General features: G+C 44.7%; 1 protein-coding gene across 1 annotated transcript in view; it reads left to right on the top strand.

The window, feature by feature from the left end:
* Nucleotides 1-22,977, top strand: part of LOC122932817 (cell surface glycoprotein CD200 receptor 1-A-like) — a 96,194-nt gene that overhangs the window by 9,043 nt on the left and 64,174 nt on the right. The window contains exon 2 of the mRNA XM_044287445.1: nt 5,142-5,438. Coding sequence (XP_044143380.1) covers nt 5,142-5,438 — 297 coding nt within the window. The remainder of the gene's footprint in view (nt 1-5,141; nt 5,439-22,977) is intronic.

Raw genomic sequence — 22,977 nt, 5'->3', positions numbered from 1 at the left:
TTTTGTACTGGCACACATTGCAAGGGGAAATAATTTTACTGGCACACAATATAAGGGAGTATTTTTGTACAGACACAAATTATAGGGGGAAGTATTACTACTGGGGCACTATAGGGGCTTTATTACTTCTGGGGGCAAAATGAGGGATATTATTACTATTGGGTGCACTGTTACCACATAGTGCACTCTGGCAGAGAAGTATTACTATTGGTGGGACTTTGGCAGAGTATCAGCTTAGCACAATTATTTTTGGAGCACACTAAGTTTATGGAACTATAAGTTTCAGGGACACTATTTGCTGGGCACAGTTATTTTTAGGGCACTGTGTGCCAACAATTATTGAAGGGGAACTATCTGTGTGATGATAGTATTTTCAGGGAGTATATCTGTTTCTGCAGTATAGTATTGGGAAACACAGTGGGCACAATATTAGAGGTGGCAGCATGGGGTGTTCAGAAGGTGGGCAGGATGATGGAAAAGTAGTTGTCAAACTGTGCAGAAACAAGAGATGGCTGAAAGAAATCATCATGGCGGTCTGGTCTGAATGGAGAAGATAAAAAAAGAAAACATCTACATCAGAGCACACATCACTGGATGTAATACCCTGTATGTTTTGTAAATCTGTATGTAATGTTTTCCAATTATGTCTTTAACAGTTTTCGCCTTTACAGGAGGAGCACAAGTCTAGAAGGAGGTGTATGGAGTAGAGATGGCCTTGTGGTTCGCCCGGCGGTTATTTCTCGGCGAACTTTGCACGTTCTTGATTCGCCAAACGTGCCAACATATAGAGATATTCGCGCCCGCCATATTCTTTTACATTGTGAAGAACTTTGACCCATGACACATCCATCAGGTGGGACAGGACAGCCAATTGAGACGTTCCAGCACATGGACACCCCCTACCTTATAAATAAACCTGATCTGGCCGCCATTTTACATTCTGTGTTTTGCGAGTGTAGAAAGAGGTTGCTGTGTGAAGCAGGGACAGGCTGTTAGGGCCACCAAACGATAGCTAATAGGGCCACAAAAGTCATTTTAAGCACTAGTATAGGTGTGCTATCGATATGTGTGATACACAGAGGGGTGCGATATACTTATAATATACTTTTATAATGAGTCAAAAACACATAGATCTATATAGTGATCACCTGGAACTCAGGGGCCTAGGGGCTAGGGGCTTCCGGACATGGTTGCTATTATCAGGGCGGGTGGTCTGTGGTTAGGCTATCAGGGCCAGAATAGCACCCCCTGTAGGGCAATATCAGGGACAGTTCTTTGCCCACCCTGTCCTTCAATACTACATCATCATCTAGCCCAGGGATGGATGTTTTTTGCTTTCCCTCCGGGATTCATGGATGTGCACTGGAACCCCCCGGATTGTGGTAGGACACATGGTTTCTGATTTCTGATTTGGTGCCGCTGAGCACTTGTTATTGCCGACCACATCTATGCTTTTTGCTTAACTTTAATAATTTAATTTATTTTTATTTTGAGGGATATCTTTTCCATTCACACATCCGCAAAATGGGTCCGCATCCGTTCCGCAATTTTGCGGAATGGGTGCAGCCCCATTCATTTTCAATGGGGCCGGAATGTGCTGTCCGCAACCGCATTTGCGGATCCGCATCCGCAATTGCAGACAAGATTAGGCATGTTCTATTATAGTGCTGGCTATGTGCGGTCCGCAAATTGCGGAATGCACATTGCCGGTGTCCGTGTTTTGCGGATTCGCAAAACACTTACGGACGTGTGAATGGACCCTCATAGTAACATTATTAAAGGTTACGTTTTATCTTCATGTATATTCTAATGGATTGCCTTCGTTGTACAATGTTATAATATCCTTTCTATGTTAGACAGTATATTATAGTGCATTTGTATTGTGCGGCAGTTGTGCGCGGTTCTGCTGCGATACCGCAGGTATATAGAGGGACAAGCGCTATTGAAACAAATAATTTCTACTGGTGTGATATACCATTCGCCCCCCAAAAAACTGATTGAAGCGGGGTGTTATATACTAATATACTTTCTTTATAGTGCATTTGCGCATGCGTGTACGTGAAAATTACATTGCCGATATTTTGCATTGAAAAAATTATGAATGGAGATCGCAAATTCGAATAACACATCTGGTATGGCACTGTCCATGTTGTGGGACTATTTTTGCACTTCTAGTAATAATTTCTTGGCTGCAAATATGAGCTGAAGTTTTTTCAGGTTCTCCTGCCATTAAAATTAATGGGACCCGCCGCAAACTTGCGGTTCGCGAACATTTGATCACGTTTGCGCGAACGCGAACCGTCCCGGCAGATGTTCATCCATCACTAGTATGGAGTATTATAGAAGGCAGAGGCAAGAGGAAGAAGTACATAATTATGTAGATGGCAGAACACCAGTCTAGAAAGAGGAGCAAAAAGTAATGTTGAAGGCACACAATAGGTCTAGAAGGAGGAGCATAGGATAAAGTAGAAGGCACAGAACAGGTCCAGTAGAAGGAGCATGGAGTCATGCATGTTTAGGATTGGTCTTGATAAAGGAGTCTAGAGTAATGTCATGAGGTTAACTATAAGCAGTTAAAGGGTTTTTTATCAGGTTCAGAATATTGGTAGCTAATCCCCTTTATAGGGGTCCATTCACACGTCCGCAAAAGGGTCTGCACCTGTTCCGCAATTTTGCGGAACGGGTACGGACCCATTCATTCTCTATGGGCCCAGATGTGAAGCAGAGAGCACACTATGCCACACTATGCCTCTGCGGAGTGCGGCCCCGAACTTCCAGTCCGCAGCTCCGCAAAAGGTAGAACATGTCCTATTCTTTAGGCATTTCTATAGGCATTTCTATAGGGGGTCCGCAACACACCACGGATGTGTGAATGGACCCTAACATATCAATATCAGATTGGTGGTTTTTCCACCTTTGGCACCCCTGCCAATCAGCTTTTTGAAAGGGCTGTGGCAGTCCATTCAAGTAAACAGGATTAAGCTTCAATAACCTGCACGAGCTCCGCACTCCTTCAAACAGCTGAACGGTGGGATGCCAAGACTAAGACTACCCACCGTTATGCTACAGATAGCCTATCCTGAAGATAATTCTGATCCTGGAAAAAGAAGTTTAGAGTGTTCAATATATAGCGAGGACAAGGTGGTGGAGATTTCCATATAGATCCAGACAGTTCTTCTTATAACCAATGCTACAATACATCCCTGACATACAGCGCCCCCCAGTGTGCTTCCAGTCTCACCCCTTTAAGATAAGCTAAAGCTGTTACTGTAATCCAATTATAAAACTAAAGTGGATAAATGTCGCCCTTTATTTGCCGAGGTTCATCACATTACAAAATTACAGTAAATGAAAATGATAATGCTGCCGCCGATATCACGGTTTTGTCATATGGAAAACTCGATATTCACATTATTAATGCAGTCACATAGGAATTAAATGCACAGCGTCGGTGGAGGGAATCTGACATATATGCACCACAACCCATCCTGTGCTACTAAAAAGTGTGATTCTTGTAAACTGTAGGTTCTGCTTGAAGGTGGAAGGTGGTTGTGAACTAGACAGCCTAGATATCAAAAAGGCTTTCTCTGGTCTCTAGATGACTGTGCATCAAAACATTTGCCAGTTCATCTCATGACTATGAACAGTTCATGTGTGGGTATGAGTGAACCCACGCAGTTCGGGGAGTTTTAGTTATCACAATTTTCTATGCTGATGTCTCCCTGGTGGATGAACCTTCGGCTGTTTTTACATAATCCAGGTTAGGTGTGTAGATTTCTAAAATGGCATTGAAATAATCAGGTTCTCCAGGCTTTTAGCATGAATAGGTTATTGGTTATTTACTCAGGGCCTCCACCCACTTTTCCCTTATTACCCCCCCACCAAAATGCCTACCCAATAAGACACCACACACTTTGCTTGGATAAAATCGGCCACAGAAGCCGTTTTATTAATAATATAAATACATCCATAAATAACAATAACATTAAAAATAACATTAACCCCCGACGAGGGAGATCGTAGAAGCCCCAAACTGTTACCATCCACAAGAAGCCAACCTGGCAATTCCATCTTGCCTCGAGCCATAAACACCAGCTCGGAGACACCAACTGATGGACGCCTCTCCAAGTGCCTGAAACTATGAGTGTCCAGCCCCACCATTGAGGCCCTACCATTTCCAAATACCGTCATATACCACCAGCTTCTATGATCTCCCACCGCCACGACTGCCAGCAACCTTTTGCCCATAGACCACCTAACTCTGATATCCGTGGCCGCCACCATTCCCCACGCAAAACACCCCCATATCTCCTTAAAAACATACACCTATATTGCACCATACAAACCTTAGGGAGGGAGGGAGTTCTTTCCCCACAAAATGGAGCCGGCTCTCTCCCGGTCACCACTATTTAAAACCTGAACCCCGCCCCCTTATCTCCCTAACCACTCCTCCCCAACACTGTTAACTAATTCCTTCCCAGGCCCTTCCTACCGAAACCTATCATGACGGCCTCCCCTTACCTTGCGTTCTAGTCCGGCCTCTCTAGATCATTTCAGCAGCACTTACCCTTCCGTTGTACTGCCGATTCCACTGTGCTCACATGACCATGGACTGGCTGTGGGATCTTCTGATGGGGTCTAGATTGCATGGACTCCTGAGTTTTCCTGTTCAGCTGCACAGTCACATGAGTGCAGTGGAGATGGTCGAATTGGTGGCACAACAAAGAGGTAAGTACTGCTGAAGCAATCTAGCTTCCACAGGTTAGAAGAGAAAGGTTTTTTAGACCCACAGCTACAGGAAGTGCCTAGAGACAAATCAGGGTGCCCTTCCTTCACTGCGACAAACCCATGGAGTGATGGCCTAAAAAAGTACATCTTGACACATCATCATCAGACTACCACTCCCATCCTCTGCTCCGGCTCCTCAGGGGCTCGCTACACAACTAAACTAATAACACACAAACAGATATGGTACAGCAAAGGAAAAACGAAAAAATCTGATGCTTTTGAATAAATCCCTCGTGCTATGTCTCACATCAATGTATACATTGTGGGTCAAATTGGCCACCAAGTCACTATAAAATGAGTAGTGTTATGGGTTTCTAAATTTACTATTAATCACCTTTTTCTTTGACTTTCAGATGTGGTGCGGGTGAGAAGAGGTCGGCCGGTTGTCCTTCAGTGTGAGGCTGATCCTGGAGACACATTGCTATCAGTTATCTGGAAACTTCATCTATATAATTCCTCCTGTGTAATATCATATAAAATAGAGAAAGACAATACAAAGACATCATACAGCTCCTGCAGTACAAGGATGAGAAGTGACCGATTATCCCTGAGTATCAGTAACGCTGAAGTATCTGATGAAGGGAATTATACTTGTGAGGTTGTAAATTCCAATGACACTTTATTCACATACAAATTACTACAAGTATTAGGTGAGTTGTAAGGTTTATCATTTATAGGACCTCATTATGTTGTATGTCTGTTAAAAACATAGCCGGTACCATCCTGAGTTAGGTGTGTCGAGCAGCATCAGAAGAAGTAGCTAAATGGTGATCGCTGGTGGAAGGACTAGTGAAAGGACCGCACCATTCTTTCATTCTGGGCGCAGTCTATTTTGGTGGAACTTGCATGTGGCTTTTATTACTCCCTAAATCAGCTGGGTCACTAACATGGATCATAAAGCCAGAGACTACAGGGAGCGAGCAGTTAGTGTGAGAAGTAGTAAAGCTACCAGTGATATGTGTCTGCAGAGGAGCTAAACGCTATGTACACCTTTGGGGGCAATGTTTTTTTATTAGTGCATTTTACTCATTTGGAGCTAAAAATCAACATTTTTTAATTGGTCTTTATTAAAAATATGATGCCCTTTTCTCTGTACAGAGCTGAGATGCCCTACTAGCAGGATCTGAATTTTCTCTCTGCTCGTCAGCCAGCTAATCTGAGGGGCTCCTTATGTCTGCACTCTGACCTTATAAACACTCATCATAGCTCAGTTCTTATCTTACTGATAAGAATGTGGCTTAAATAAGTGTTTATGTCCTCTTAGTAATTTAGAGATAAGGGTTATTAGTAGTGTTGATCTAGCACCAAACTGCTCGTGTGCTCGAGTAGAACACTTTGCGATGCTCGGGTGTTCTACCGAGCACCCGAGCACAATGGAAGTCAATGGGACAACCCCAGGCACCCCCTGCTCTGAAGAGGGGAGGGTGTCGGGACTCTAGTTCGGCTTAGTAGTCCCTGCTCTGACTCCAAATATAGCTATATCCATATATGGAGTCAGTGCTTGGGGACACCCCAGTGTATTTAAATCTAATTTCTGAAATGTTTCTGCCGGGAAATCCCAACATTGTACATTAGAGGCAATAAAGCTGAATGCTATAAAGGTGAATGCTAAACTGTGTCAGAAAAACACAGGTTAACATGTAGCTCTATAGTGTAGTGGTTAACATCCTTACCTCTAATGTACAAGGATGGGAGTTTGAATCCTGGCAAAAAACATTTCAGAAATAGAGATGATATTTTATATTTTTATATAAATTGTAAAAAATGTATGGCACAAAATAAATGTGTAATTCCTAAAAAAATAAAAAAATAAATATATATATATATATATATATATATATATAAATATATATATATATATATATATATATATATAAAGTACAGACCAAAAGTTTGGACCCACCTTCTCATTCAAAGAGTTTTCTTTATTTTCATGACTATGAAAATTGTAGATCCACACTGAAGGCATCAAAACTATGAATTAACACATGTGGAATTATATACATAACAAAAAAGTGTAAAACAACTGAAAATATGTCATATTCTAGGTTCTTCAAAGTAGCCACCTTTTGCTTTGATTACTGCTTTGCACACTCTTGGCATTCTCTTGATGAGCTTCAAGAGGTAGTCACCTGAAATGGTTTTCACTTCACAGGTGTGCCCTGTCAGGTTTAATAAGTGGGATTTCTTGCCTTATAAATGGGGTTGGGACCATCAGTTGCGTTGTGGAGAAGTCAGGTGGATACACAGCTAATAGTCCTACTGAATAGACTGTTAGAATTTGTATTATGGCAAGAAAAAAGCAGCTAAATAAAGAAAAACGAGTGGCCATCATTACTTTAAGAAATGAAGGTCAGTCAGTCCGAAAAATTGGGAAAACTTTGAAAGTGTCCCCAAGTGCAGTCACAAAAACCATCAAGCGCTACAAAGAAACTGGCTCACATGCGGACCGCCCCAAGAAAGGAAGACCAAGAGTCACCTCTGCTGCGGAGGATAAGTTTATCCAAGTCACCAGCCTCAGAAATCGCAGGTTAACAGCAGCTCAGATTAGAGACCAGGTCAATGCCACACAGAGTTCTAGCAGCAGACACATCTCTAGAACAACTGTTAAGAGGAGACTGTGTGAATCAGGCCTTCATGGTAGAATATCTGCTAGGAAACCACTGCTAAGGACAGGCAACAAACAGAAGAGACTTGTTTGGGCTAAAGAACACAAGGAATGGACATTAGACCAGTGGAAATCTGTGCTTTGGTCTGATGAGTCCAAATTTGAGATCTTTGATTCCAACCACCGTGTCTTTGTGCGGCGCAGAAAAGGTGAACGGATGGACTCTACATGCCTGGTTCCCACCGTGAAGCATGGAGGAGGAGGTGTGATGGTGTGGGGGTGCTTTGCTGGTGACACTGTTGGGGATTTATTCAAAATTGAAGGCATACTGAACCAGCATGGCTACCACAGCATCTTGCAGCGGCATGCTATTCCATCCGGTTTGCGTTTAGTTGGACCATCATTTATTTTTCAACAGGACAATGACCCCAAACACACCTCCAGGCTGTGTAAGGGCTATTTGACCATGAAGGAGAGTGATGGGGTGCTGCGCCAAATGACCTGGCCTCCACAGTCACCGGACCTGAACCCAATCGAGATGGTTTGGGGTGAGCTGGACCGCAGAGTGAAGGCAAAAGGGCCAACAAGTGCTAAGCATCTCTGGGAACTCCTTCAAGACTGTTGGTAGACCATTTCAGGTGACTACCTCTTGAAGCTCATCAAGAGAATGCCAAGAGTGTGCAAAGCAGTAATCAAAGCAAAAGGTGGCTACTTTGAAGAACCTAGAATATGACATATTTTCAGTTGTTTCACATTTTTTGTTATGTATATAATTCCACATGTGTTAATTCATAGTTTTGATGCCTTCAGTGTGAATCTACAATTTTCATAGTTATGAAAATAAAGAAAACTCTTTGAATGAGAAGGTGTGTCCAAATTTTTGTCTGTACTGTATATATATATATATATATATATATATATGTATATATACAGTTGCAAGAAAAGGTATTGTGAACCCTTTGGAATGATATGGATTTCTGCACAAATTGGTCATAAAATGTGATCACAACAATAGACAATCACAGTCTGCTTAAACTAATAACACACAAAGAATTAAATGTTACCATGTTTTTATTGAACACACCATGTAAACATTCACATTCACTTTAATGGCAGGATACCTGAAAAAGTACACAAATAGTCCCATAACATCAGGGGGATCATTGGCAAAAATTCCCACAAAAAATATGTATTTTAATCAGGTGCCATTTTTATGCATCTTAAAGGGAAATTTTTAAAAATGTGCCCTGCTGGAGCCTAGAAATTTTTTATTTCCTATCGGTTTGATGTATACAAATGTGCAGTACTCCACGTTTTTGTATCCTGCAGAGTCCATTAACAAAATGCATACGTTAACGTAATTTTTCTTTCTACCCTGGAACTGTATGGTGAGCGGACGCCACTGTACGGCATCAGTCTGAGGCATCTGTTAGCGCATACATTTTTGGTATGCATTAAATGGATGGCAAAAATAAGATGTGAACCCAGCCCTAGTGTCAGAATAAGCCCCAGTACACAGCGGAGCAGCGTGGCGGAGAGGGGAGGCCGCCATGTACTGACAGAGCGCTGCCTGGTCCTGGTGGTCAGGGATGAGGACTGTGTTTCCCAAGGACCATTTTCTACTGGGAAATACAGGGCACAGTATAATACACTAGAATCTATATACTATAAAGATATTATCCCTACCCCCGAATAATAGTACAATTAGTTGATCATTTATTATATAGAAATACGTCTATGTTAGGCGTATTTCTGACACAGATTGTGACGCAAAGGTCCTTAGCACCGCAATCAAACCAGGTCTAAAAAAGGATGGCGTGGGCAGGGAAAGGGATACAGTTATGGCCATCCAGTTATTGGATACACCGCCATACATTGACCGGATAACACCTCTGTACAGTGACCGGATAACACCTCTGTACAGTGACCGGATGACACCGCCATACCGTGACCGGATAAAAGAGTATAAGAGGGCACAGTGCAGGGAATGACTAGGGGCACTGCACAGGGTGTGGTAAGAGGGCACAGTGCAGGGTATGAGAGGGCACAGTACAGGGTGGGGGGCACAGTCACATGACCCTGTGATATTAGAAGGTCTTTAACATGATTCCTCCCTGCTTCTTTCTTGTGGGTCAATGAGTCATTGGCCCACAAGCAACTTAAGCAGGAAGGAATCATGTTTTCATATGGAAAATAAATGACAAATATTCTAAAAAATATATAATATATAGCAATATAGGGAATATATTCGTTATTTAGAATATTCTTATTTTTTTTCAATCTGTATATTGCTATATATTATTGTTTTAGAATATTACGAATATTCTAAAAAACAAAGTTATAGCAATATAGCGAATATTTATAAAATACACATATAGACTGCAATTTAGCTAATATAGTGCTATAATCTTTTTTTTTATAGTCAAATTTTTTTAGTCTCTTCTAAGTTCCGATTTGGAAAAAATGTACATTATTAAAAAAAAAAAATACTGTAGCACTATATTAGCTAAATTGCAGTCTATATGTGTATTTCACGAATATTTGCTATATTGCTATAACTTAGTGTTTTAGAATATGACGAATATGACGAATATTCTAAAAAACTAAGTTATAGCAATATGGCGAATATATTTATTATTTAGAATATTCGTCTTTTTTTTTTTAAATCTGTACTGTTATTTCACTTTGGCATACTCCTCCCCGACAAGTGTCCCCCGTCACCATGGGAACGCCTGTGGGTTAGAATATACCATTGGATCTGAGTTTTCACTCAGATCCGATGGGATTTTATAACCCACAGGTGTTCCCATGGTGACGGGGATGCTTTTCGGGGAGGAGTATGCGAACAACTGTACAGATTGAAAAAAATAATGTTGATACTTGAAAACAAGGAATTCCAGCACTTACGATTTTGGTAGCTAAAACTTCGTCTTTTATTCAGGCAGTAGACAAAATGTACAGGACATCCACCCACAAGTGTAGCAAACTTGACGCGTTTCGAACAAAAGTTCTTATTCTTAACAATGAACTGTGACTCCCTTGGTGATTTTATATCATTTGAAAAAGCATTAGATCTCCTTCCACCTGGAGGGCGGAGAATGTAGGGGGAGGGAAACACATTAACCCCCTATTTTCCAGAGGAGGCCCAGTTCATGTGTTTTACAATATAAAATTGCGCATCTCTATAACCTCACTGGGTTTTACATGATCATAGATATAAGGTGAAAATAACCACAAATAAGCACAAGTAAAACAGTGAACATAATTAGAAAGTTGTGATCATATGTCGAAATTGAAAAATTATAACACTAAATATGCATTGAAGAATTTAGTAACTATGAATTCATATGTGTTGAACAATATAAATTTCGACATTGGACCTTTTATCTCTATTTCTTTTAGGACAGAATGGAACAGAGTTAAAAGTTGAAAATTCAGCTGGAGATAAGAGGATAAGAGAATGAATATTATTATTCATTCTCTTATCCTCTTAGGCGGTCACAGGATAAATATGTAACTGTTGGCCGGTGAAGGCCCCAAAAATCAGGCAATAGGCATTCACCTGACAGCAAAGAATTTTGGATTCTGTGGCTGGAGGTGCATTAGGCGGTCACAGGATAAATATATAACTCTCGGCCAGTACAGGCCCCAAAAATGTGGCATTCAATGGACATAAAAGGCCTTTTATGCCGCTGTATTTACCTAGTACAGGGACCATGATGGTCAACTCGTCACATGTGTTGAATTCCTCCTAGATCCATGCCTCATTCATTTTTAGAAATGTGAGATAGTCCACACTGTCTTGAGCAACGCGAGTGTGCTTATCGGTCACGATTCCCCTGCTGCGCTAAACGTCCTTTCGGACAGGACACTGGACGAGGGGCCAGCCAACAGTTCCATGGCAAATTGTGCCAGCTCTGGCCACAGGCAAATCCTGCACACCCAGTAGTCCAGGGGTTCCTCGCTTCTCAGCGCGTCCACATCGGCCGTTAACCCGATATAGTCAGACACCTGTCGGTCTAGGCGTTCCCTAAGGCTGGATCTGTAGGACAGCTGTCGATGGGTTTGCTGCAAGAATTATCTCATATGCAAAGTCACCAACACATCTTCAAAACGCCCTCTTCTTGCATGCGCTGTTGGATTGGTACCCGCAACTGTTTCTCTGTGAGTGGAAATTCCTATGCCAGCGCCCTCAAAAGCAGAATGCAGCATTTCCCGAAGCAAGGCCTGGAAGTGCTGCATTCAGCCCTCTGTGATGGTGGTAACATTTCCGCCATTTTGTGTTTGTACCGTGGGTCTAAGTACGTTGCCACCCAGTACTGGTCCTTGCCCTTTATACTTTTTATACAGGGGTCCCTCTTCAAACACTCATGCGTTTAAAGCATGCTCTTCTTGCGCCTCCTCCGCCCCGGCACTACCCTCCTCTGACTCCTCTTCAGACTCCTGTCGACTTGTCTCAGATGGAGTAGCCCCCCTGGGATTTCATTCAGCATTGCAACTTCCTCATCTTCCTGCTCCTGATCCTCGACGGCTTGATCAATGACACGACGCAATGTGCGCTTCAGAAAGAAGGCGTAAGGTACGATGTCACTGATGGCGCCCTGGCTGCGACTGACCAGTTTAGTGATCTCATCAAATGGCCGCAGAAGTCTGCATGCGTCGCGCATGAGCAGCCACTAGCGCAGTGAAAAAATCTCCCCAGAACCTGTCCTGCCGCAGAGTTCGTACAGGTAGTCGTTAACTGCACGTTTCTGCTGGAGCAGCCTATCAAGCATATACAAGGTGGAGTTCCATCGAGTCGGGCAGTCACAAATCAGACGTCTGATGGGCAGGTGGTGTCGCCGCTGAATGTCAGCAAGGCAAGCCATGGCTGTGTAAGATCTTCTAAAATGGCCAGAGATTTTCTTGGCCTGCCGCAAGATGTCCTGGACCCCGGGGTATTTGGCAATGAATCGCTGCACGACTAAGTTCAGGACGTGTGCCATGCATGGCACATGTGTCATTTTGCCCTGTTTTAACGTGCTCAGCAGATTGGCACCGTTGTCGCACACCACTTTACCAACTGTCAAATTATGCGGGGTTAGCCACTGATCGACCTGTGACCGCAAAGCTGAAAGGAGTGCAGGACCAGTGTGGCTTTTGGCTTCCAGGCACAACAGCCGCAGCACAGCATGGCAACGTCTCACCTGGCACGTCGAATAGGTTCTGGGGAGCTTGGGGGGCGCAGCAAAAGAGTAGTGTTGATCACGAATATTCGAATTGCGAATTTTAATTGCGAATATCGGCACTTCGAGAATTCGCGAATATTTCGAATTTCACAAAATATATTCGTAATTGCGAATATCCGATTTTTGTGAAAATACCAGTTCATGCGAATTTTTATGCGAAAATTTGTATGCGAATTTGATGCAAATTTTCGCAATCAAGAAAATAATACCTGGAGATCATGAATTCGTGAATTCTCGAATATATGGCGAATATTCGCCCAAATATTCGCGAAATATCGCGAATTCGAATATTGCCCCTGCCGCTCATCACTACAAAAGAGACGGTAGCAGCGGAAAAGGAGGAGTCAGCCGAGGAGGAGACGAAGGATGGAATAGGAGGAGGAGAAGAAGAGGCAGGCCTGCATGCAATCTGTGGCGGTAACACCAAATCTACACGGGTGCGACGGGTTACATGCTTGACGGCCGTCAGAAGGTTCGCCCCGTGGGCAGTAAAAGTTATGTACCTCCCCTGCCCATTTTTGCTAGACCACGTGTCTGTCGTCAGATGTATCTTGGCACCGACACTGTGTGCCAGAGATACATTCACTTGCCGCTGAACGTGGCCATATAGCTCTGGGATGCCCTTCTGGGAGAAATATTTCCTTCCGGGGACCTTCCATTGCAGTGATCCTATGGCCACAAATTTAGGCTTGGAAAAATCGGTGGACTTGGAAAAGGCTTCCAAGTCCACTGTTTATATGGCAGTAGTTGGCGGGCTAGCAGTTCTGACAAGCTAGCGGTCAGCCGTTGGGCAAGAGGGTTATCCGGCGTCATCATCTTTTTTCGCTCTAACATTTGGGGTAAGGAGGCCTGCCTTTTGCCACATGAACGTGACGACCACGACTTATGCGTTGACAGCACAGGCTGCAGATGGCAACACTATTGTCATCAGCGGACGCGTTAAAAAAAGCCCACACTGCGGAGCCATGTGCCGACGTCCTGGGAGCGCCAGATGTAACTGTGCATGGTGGATGGCTCGTTACAGATACATTAGCAGTCTGCTTTTTGCCTCCTGTGCACTGTAAGTTCTGCCTGCTTCTCCTCCCTATCTGCTGCTCCGTCTCTCCCTCTGAACTCCCCTCCTCTTCCTCTCTTGTGGGCACCCACGTGACGTCCATTGACACGTCATCATTGGATTCGTCCCCTTCACCACCACTGACATTAGAGATCTCGGAGTAGGCAGCAACAGCGGGGACCACCCTCCTTGGCTGATCTGGGTACTGTCGTCAGAGGGGATAAAGTGGTGGTGGTGGTCTCTTTGGGGGTTCACACAGCAGAGAGTGAAGAGGATGCAGATAGAGAGGATGAGGAGGGTGCAGAAGCGGAAGGCTGAGTGAGCCACTCAACCAAGTCTGGTGCGTCCTTTGACGTAATCGCACGCACCCTCTGCAACTTCCCACTTAGGCTGCAGCCCGGTGCACCTGCCCGACCTCTACCACCCCTACGGAATGGCCTGCTCTTCCTCTGCCTGTCATTTTCAAAATGACCCTGTGACAAAAGTCTCTATAGAAGAGCAGTATTTGTGGAAGAAGGTATATCACACCCCTGCCTCAATCAGTTTTTTTGGGGGGCAACTGGTTAATCACACCGGTAGAAATAATTTCTTTAAATAGTGTTTTTCACAAATGCTGCGCTACCTAAATGCACTGTATAGAAAGTATATTATTGGTATATAGCACCCCTGCTTCAATCAGTTTGTTCGGTAAACAGTGAATGAGCAAAGTTCGCCGCAAAACATCCACCGGGCGAACCACAAGGCCATCTCTACTCATTAGTACCGGAGGACCGGGAGGTGGTGAAGGCTCTGTACTCACCACTTCCTGGTCCTCGGCTGTCTGCTGTGCAGTGGCTGCGCACAGAGTGACAGTGCCCTGTGCGTGCAGGTTCACAGGACAGCCGGCAGCAGGATTAGGAGGATCGCGCTGTAGATGCGAAGCGGCGTCCAGAGCAGGAGAGGTGTTTTTTTTTTTTTTTAAAGTTCTCTGTGGCATGGGGCCTGATAAGAGGCATGGGGGCTCATATGTGGCTAGTAAGAGGCATGGGGGCTCATAAGGGGGCTGATAAGAGGCATGGGGGCTCATATGGGCTAGTAAGAGGCATGGGGACTCATATGGGGGCTGATGAGATGCAATGGGGACTGATAAGAGGCATATGGGGTCTGATATGAGGCAATGGGGTCTGATGAGAGGCATATGGGGGCTGATGAGAGGCATATGGGGCTCTTATCTGAGGTCTTATTGAGGGTCATTCACATTGGGGTCTGATCTAAGGTATGGTTGTGGTCTTATTAACATTGGTGGTCTGATTGTGGCTGTGAGCTGAGGTCTAATTAACATTGGGGGTCTGACTGCTGGTCTGACCTGAGGTCTAATGAAAAATATTTTTTTCTTATTGTTCTCCTCTAAAACCTAGGTGCATCTTATGGGCCGGTATGTCTTATAGGGCGAAACATATGGTAACCATTTGTGACAGAACAGCTCGATAATTTTGATACAGACCAATTTAAAAAAGTGATTTTTAGCCCCAAATGAGTAAAATGCAATCATAAAAAAATTGTCCCCGAAAGTGTATAGCAGGAGGCACATGTCTAATACCCCAGAGTGGTATTACCATTTCTTCACCCTGCTACTGTTTTTAACTGCTAACCACAATGTTATCTGTGTACTTATTCCGGGTCCTTTGTCATTGTGCATTAATAATATTTCTCTGAAACGATTATTTCGTATAATGTGCCTGGTTGTCCATGCAGTACGCAGCCCTGCAGGGTTAGGTGAGTGGTAGGTCACGGTTATTAGGCAGAACGAGGGTTGCACTGGGTACTCACAGTTCATAGGAAGGTCCTGGGCAGGCGTACAGCAGTGATGGAGAGGCTGGCACAGGGGTCCTCTGGGGCATTTTCGGTGTATAGGTGAGATGCCCTGGGTGTTGCAGGATTAATGTGCCGGTGCCAAGATCCCTTTAAGATTTGTGACGCCAGTGCCGGTAACGGTGGCACACCGATTGATAGTGGTAATAAGGTGAACCAAAACTTCCTTTTACTGGAACAATCAACTACTTACAGTCTTTTGTCAAAGTTCCACATAACAGCAGCAGTCACAAGCAGGCTTGTACAAATGGCAGACACAATGTTCTTGCAAGATACTCAGAGGGTTAAACCCTTACAGACCAGGCTGCACTTTTCCTCAGAATCCTGTCTGTCTTTATTCCAAAGCCCGTATGCCCTATTGATGGCTTTATCCTTGGTTAGAGAAACTTCCTCAGGTATATATAGCCTTGCATTAAGTAGACCCTTCTGCCCTTCAGCTCTCTGGTTCAGCTGGAAAACCTTCTGCTCTGCACTGTACTTTGTAGGAACTGCAGGTTTCTCAGGAGGTAGCCTCTTCCCCTGGTGACAACTAAAAGCCTGGGCTGTCTAGCTGCATGTCAGAAGCTCACTTCAGCTGCTGCCTAGCTAAAGTCCACACTCACTTCTGACTCTACACACAGACTACTTTCCCTGGACAGGACCTGACTATATATATTAGGGGTTCCTTAATGCCCTCTACTGTCTAGGAGGAGGAACTACACCCTAACAGGCCAGATACACAGATAACAGGGAAAATAAACATAAAAATATAGCATTACACATTAAAACGTAATGTAAAATACAATGCCACTGTTCCACAGGAGTTGGAGAACAATGTGGCCCAATTGACCCTTGTGTAGTGCCCACATTTACCCAGTGGGACACTACATCCAGCAGATGGCAGTGTGTATCTGGCAGAGTGAGACGGATCCTTAGTAGTGATGGACCGGGACGATTTGCGAACGCAATCGCGCAAAAGCAATCAAATGTTCGCGAACCGCAAGTTCGCAGCGGGCCCCATTCACCTTATAAAAGAAATTGTGATTATGTGGCTTGAGGTACATTATGCGGTCAATGGCTAAAAATTTTAATGTAGCCCACTGGAGTACAGGCCCCAAACATTAGGCATTCACCGGACAGAAAACATCAAGTGATTATGTGGCTGGAGGTATATTAGACGGTCATTGGATATCAATTTTACTGCAGGCCAGTGAGGTACAGGCCCCAAACATTAGGCATTCACCGGACAGAAAACTTCAAGTGATTACTGTATGTAGCTGGAGGTATATTAGACGGTCAACAGAAAACATCAAGTGATTACAAGTGATGATCGAGCACCAAAGTATCACGGGTAACAGGGAATCAGGGTTCGATGCCGAAGAGGGAGCCTGAGAAAGGGATACCACATCCAAGGGAAGTCAATGGCTGAAATCTGATTGGCTGTTGTTGCTTTGCCACTTTTTTTTCCTAATTGTGAACCACCCAGAGAGGGTGGATCAAGTTATTAAAGCACAATATTTCAATGAAGGCAGCAGGCGCGCAGCAATTACCCACTCCCGACTCGGGGAGGTAGTGATGATAAATAACAATACAGCACTCCTAAGTGGCCCTGTTATTGGAATGAGTACACCTACTGTTAACGAGGATCTATTAGAGGGCAAGTCTGGTGCCAGCAGCCAACTTGCTCCCAGCCTCCACAACGTTCACCCAGTGTGCCATCATGGTGAGGATTGTGTTGACCAGACTCTTGGCTACTGAGACTGGACTTGCAGGTGAGGGCCTGCTGTCACTTTGTTGACTCTAGATAACTTCTAGGCGATCACACGTCCCCGTGACGGTAACAATCCATTTGGATTTCTTCCCTATCAACTTTGGAGCAATTTTCCAACAAGGACCTTCTGGTATAGCACCGTTTTGCTTGTCCTCTCCACCAGAGGAATGAGAGATGAGAAGTTCTCTTTGTAGCGGGGGTCGAGAAGTATGAACAACCAGTAATCCGTGTTGTCTAAAATGCGTATAACGCGTGGGTCGTGGGAAAGGCAGTCTAACATGAAGTCAGCCATGTGTGCCAGAGTACCAACAGGCAAGACTTCACTGTCATCATCAGAAGGTGAACTGACCCTGTAAAAGTTTGTAGGTGAGGGCCTGCAGTTGATCTGACCCTGTAAAAGATTTTAGGTGAGGGCCTGCAGGTGACCTGACCCTGTAAAACATTATATGCGAGGGCCTGCAGTTGAGCTGACCATGTAAAACATTATATGCGAGGACCTGCTGCTGAGCTCACTCTCTAAAACATTAGGGGCGAGGGCCTGCTGGGGAGCTGACCCTGTAAAACATTATATGCGAGGGCCTGCAGTTGAACTGACCCTCTAAAACATTAGGGGCGAGGGCCTGCAGGTGCGCTGACCCTGTAAAACATTATATGCGAGGGCCTGCAGTTGAGTTGACCCTGTAAAACATTATATGCGAGGTCCTGCAGGTGAGCTGACCCTGTAAAACATTATATGTGAGGGTCTGCAGGTGAGCTGACCCTGTAAAACATTATATGCGAGTGCCTGCAGTTTAGCTGACCCTGAAAAACATTATATGTGAGGGCCTGCTGCTAATCTGACTGTGGCGGAGCCCGCCTCGCCACTGGGCATTGGAGAGGACTGGCTACCCGCCTCCTACCTGCTGACTATGGCCCCTGGTGAATTTGTACGTTTGAATGCAATTTGGGCATGTGGTGTATTGTGTTGCTGCTGCTGGCCCTTTGGGGACCATCCGTGGACATGTTGTGACTTTTGGGAACAATGGCCTTTGAGACTGTGTAGCAGATTGCATTCGGGCTGTCTTGAATATTGTGTATGTTGTTATGTGTTCGGTTGGATTGTATAGCGATGTATTGTGGGCTGTGTGTATCTTGTTCTAGCTGTGATATTAAAGGCATTGCTGTTCTGTGCCTCTTCTCCTCCCCCTTTTCCTGTCCTATTGTTTCCCCAGCAAGGTGTTGTCTCAGGGAAACCAGTTTAAACCAGCTGCTCTGTCCTTCCTCGATCTCCCATCAGCCCTTGCTATTGTCGGGCCCCACCCTTTCTTGTACCATAGACCTCCATGTGCCCTATTGTATGTAAATGAGGCTGTTGGGGGGGGGGGGGGGGGGGTTTAAAGTAGGTGTGCTATGTCTAAATAAAATCAGTTCCTGTTTTAACCCTCAAGGTGAAGTGTCGTCTCATTCTTGGGGGAGGATTTATTGCATGCTGTCCCAGTTTGACTGCTAGGAGTGTAAACCTATTGGTATGGTTTCCTATTCAACTGTCTACAGCATTCATATGCTTGAAGAGGATTTATATGCTGTTTCGGTTCGGTGATTGTGGTGTCTGCCAGAGTGCTTGGAAACCTCAGGAAAACGCTAGGAGCATCCAGCAACGGAGGAACTCAGTCGGGGTGCCAGGTGATCCGTTACACTGACCATCTAAAACATTAGGGGTGAGGGCCTGCTGGTGAGCTGACGCTCTAAAACATTATATGCGAGTGCCTGCTGATGAGCTGACGCTGTAAAACAGGCACCCTCAAACTGCGGCCCTCCAGCTGTTGTAAAACTACAACTCCCACAGTGCCCTGCTGTAGACTGATAGCTGTAGGCTGTACAGGCATGCTGGGAGTTGTAATTTTACAACAGCTGGAGGGTCACAGTTTGAGGATGCCTGCTGTAAAACATTATGCAGATGAGCTGACGCTCTAAAACATTATATGCAAGTGCATGCTGTTCAAATGACGCTCTAAAACATTATATGCGAGTGCATGCTGTACAGCTGATGCTCTAAAACATTATTTTCAAGTGCATGTTGTTCAGCTGACGCTCTAAAACATTATTTGCGACTGCCTTCAGGTGAACTGACGCTCTAAAACATTATATGTGAGTGCATGCTGTAGAGCTGACGCTCTAAAACATTATATTATATACAATTTGAGTTGAGGGCCTGCAGTTGAGCTGACCCTATTAAAAAAAAAAAATAGAATGGAGGGAATATATACAATCTGGATGAGGAGGAGGAGAAAACAAGATTCAACCATATACTCTTTTCTTGTGGTGGAAAATGTGCATGGGAATACACTACAGTAGATTGAGAACATCATAAATGAATATTCATATTGATATGTAGTTAGGGCCCGGATTAGGGTTGTGTAGGACCTCAGATCAGCCAGCAATCAGACACCTAATGCTAATAAGATCTCATCTGACAGCCCCAATCAGACCCCCAATGTTAATAAAACCCTCAATCAGACCTCAGATCAGGCCCCCAATGTTAATAAGACCCCAATAAGACCTCAGATCAGCCTCCCATGCCTCAGATCAGCCCCCCATGCCTCAGATCAGCCCCCATGCCATTTATTAGTCCCCATTATGATCCCCCATGCCATTTATCAGCCCCCATTAAGAGCCCCCATGTCATCTATAAGCCCCAGTGCCATTTATGAGCCCCCGTGTCACTTATAAGACTCCATTAAGAGCCCCCATGCCATTTATGAGCCCCCATGCCACAGATCAAATAAAATAAACACTTACCTCTCCTGCTCTGGACTCCGACGCTCCTCACCTCCAGTGCTCTCTGTCTTCTTTCTGCTGCGGCTGTGCTGTGACCTGACACGCACAGCGTGAGGTCACAGAGCGCCCTCACGCTGTGCGCAGCCACAGCACAGCCGACCGCCGAGGACCAGGAAGCGGTGAGAACAGAGCCTTCACCGCTTCCTAGTCCTCCATAATAGAAGCGCTCAATAGTATTCACCCCATAACATGCAGGAAAATTTCCCCCCCACTTTGGGGGGGGGGGGACTGCGTCTTATGGGGCGAAAAATATGGTACATTCTAGAGATAAGCAAATACATTTGAATCTCAAAAGGTTCTCTCATTTTTAAAACCAATTTGGAATAGAGTTAGACAAAAGTGTCTATCCCTGCACCAAATCATCTATTATAAGCACTTGTGATCTAGGGCTGTCTAAGAGGGTAAAGTGCGACTTTTATGGACTCTTTATTTTTTATTTTGAGAGTCTGCTTGGTTCAAAGCTATTTTTGCAACAAATTTAGATTTTTAAGAATTGATTCGCTCATCTCTAATAATATGCCGTTTGTTAAATTTGTTGCATATAATACATGTTGATTTCTATCTAAAGTCTGATCTTCTTTATCATAAAGGCTCCATCAGTTTTTACTCTACCAGGGTACTGGAGCACATTTGCAACTTTTTTGACACTTTTTTCAAAAGGTCGCAATGGTACATCTGGCTAAAAATGTAGCTGCGCCCACAAAACTGCCCAGCTTGGCACAAAACCTTAGCTTGGTAATATGACCCCACTTTTCTGGCACAGCACACTTGATACAATACCCCCTAATTGGACAGATTCAATAGGATTGGTAAATCTGCTCCTTAGTGTTTAAGGACACAATAGAACATTCTGAGATCTGGGGCAAACAATGGCTCATCTCCTCCTCATGATGAGTACTCTGATCAACTGCATCCAGCAGAACAACTTCACAGAGCCCTACACAACAATAGTAAGCTATAGTATATAGTGGAGCCAATGACTGACAGCCCCTCTACCCAATCAGGGCTTCTTTATGTCAGGCAACTGGACAACCTTAAAGGGGTTGTCTCACTTCCCCAAATAGCATTTATCATGTAGAGGAAGTTAATACAATGCACTTACTAATGTATTGTGATTGCCTCCTTTGTTGGCTGGATTCATTTTTTCATCATGTTATACATTGCAAGTTTCCATGGTTACGACCACAATGTAATCCCGCAGCGGTGGTCATGCTTGCATACTGTAGGAAAAACCACTAGCCTTTGTGTGCTTCCACGGTCATGGCCACCAGAGAAACAGCACTTTTTCCTATAGTGTGCAACTATTGCCACCTCTGGATTACAGGGTGGTCATAACTATGGAAACGAGCAGTGTATAATGTGATGGAAAAATGAATCCAGCCAGCAAAGGAAGTAATATGGACAATCACAATACATTAGTAAGTGACTTGTATTCATTTCCTCTACATAACAAATGCTATTTACTGGAGTGAGACAACCCCTTTAACTCAAAAGGAACCATCCAGGGATCAGCTATGCAGGGGAAATGTAGGCCTTACAACTAAACTAGGACCTGAGGGTCAAAGGAACCAACAGCATGAAGACTAAACTGTGTCACGGTGCGGTTCACTGTGACAGTTGTGGCTGTGTAGGCTGGCTGCATGTCCTCTAGCGTACTGGATGCAGGCTGCCTCCTGTGCAGGCTGGTTGCTTGGAGCTGAGTGCTGGCGGCGGTGTCTTCTGTGAATTATACCCATGAATGTGTGTACTCTCTGCATCTGCATCTCTGTGCAGTTCTTGCCACTGTTGCCGTTTAGGCTGGCTGCAGGTTCCCTCGCGTACTGGCTGCAGGCTGACACCTGTGTATGCTGGTTGCTTAGGACTGCGTGCTGGCTGCAGTGTTGTGTATGAACTGTGGCCTGTGTTTGTGGCTTCTGCATCTCTGTGGCTCCTGTCTCCGATGCCGTGCAGGCTGGCTGCATGTGCTTTGTGTACTGGCTGTGGGTGTTCCCATGCATGCTGGTTCTGCGATGCATGCTGACTAGGGATGAGCGAACTCGAACTGTATAGTTCGGGTTCGTACCGAATTTTGGGGTGTCCGTGACACGGACCCGAACCCGGACATTTTCGTAAAAGTCCGGGTTCGGGTTCGGTGTTCGTCGCTTTCTTCGCGCTTTTGTGACGCTTTCTTGGCGCTTTTTGAAAGGCTGCAAAGCAGCCAATCAACAAGCGTCATACTACTTGCCCCAAGAGGCCATCACAGCCATGCCTACTATTGGCATGGCTGTGATTGGCCAGAGCACCATGTGACCCAGCCTCTATTTAAGCTGGAGTCACATAGCGCCGCCCGTCACTCTGCTCTGATTAGCGTAGGGAGAGGTTGCGGCTGCGACAGTAGGGCGAGATTAGGCAGATTAACTCCTCCAAAGGACTTGATTAACTGATCGATCTGCAGCTGTGGATCATTGAGCTGCTGATCCTCAATTGCTCACTGTTTTTAGGCTGCACAGACCGTTTGTCAGTCTCATTTTTCTGGGGTGATCGGCGGCCATTTTGTGTCTTGTGGTGCGCCAGCACAAGCTGCGACCAAGTGCATTTAACCCTCAATGGTGTGGTTGTTTTTTGGCTAAAGCCTACATCAGGGTGAAGCTGTCACACCAAGTGCATTTAACCAGCAATAGTCTGTTCATTTTTTGGCCATATACAAAATCAGGGGCAAGCTGCGCCTGTCACCAAGTGCATTTAACCCTCAATGGTGTGGTTGTTTTTTGGCTAAAGCCTACATCAGGGTGAAGCTGTGACACCAAGTGCATTTAACCAGCAATAGTCTGTTCATTTTTTGGCCATATACAAAATCAGGGGCAAGCTGCGCCTGTCACCAAGTGCATTTAACCCTCAATGG

The sequence above is a fragment of the Bufo gargarizans genome, chromosome 3 (genome assembly GCF_014858855.1).
Source record: "Bufo gargarizans isolate SCDJY-AF-19 chromosome 3, ASM1485885v1, whole genome shotgun sequence".
Classification (NCBI taxonomy): Eukaryota; Metazoa; Chordata; class Amphibia; order Anura; family Bufonidae; genus Bufo; species Bufo gargarizans.
The sequence above is the reverse complement of the archived record's forward strand: the minus strand, read 5'-3'. Positions and strand labels throughout refer to the sequence as shown.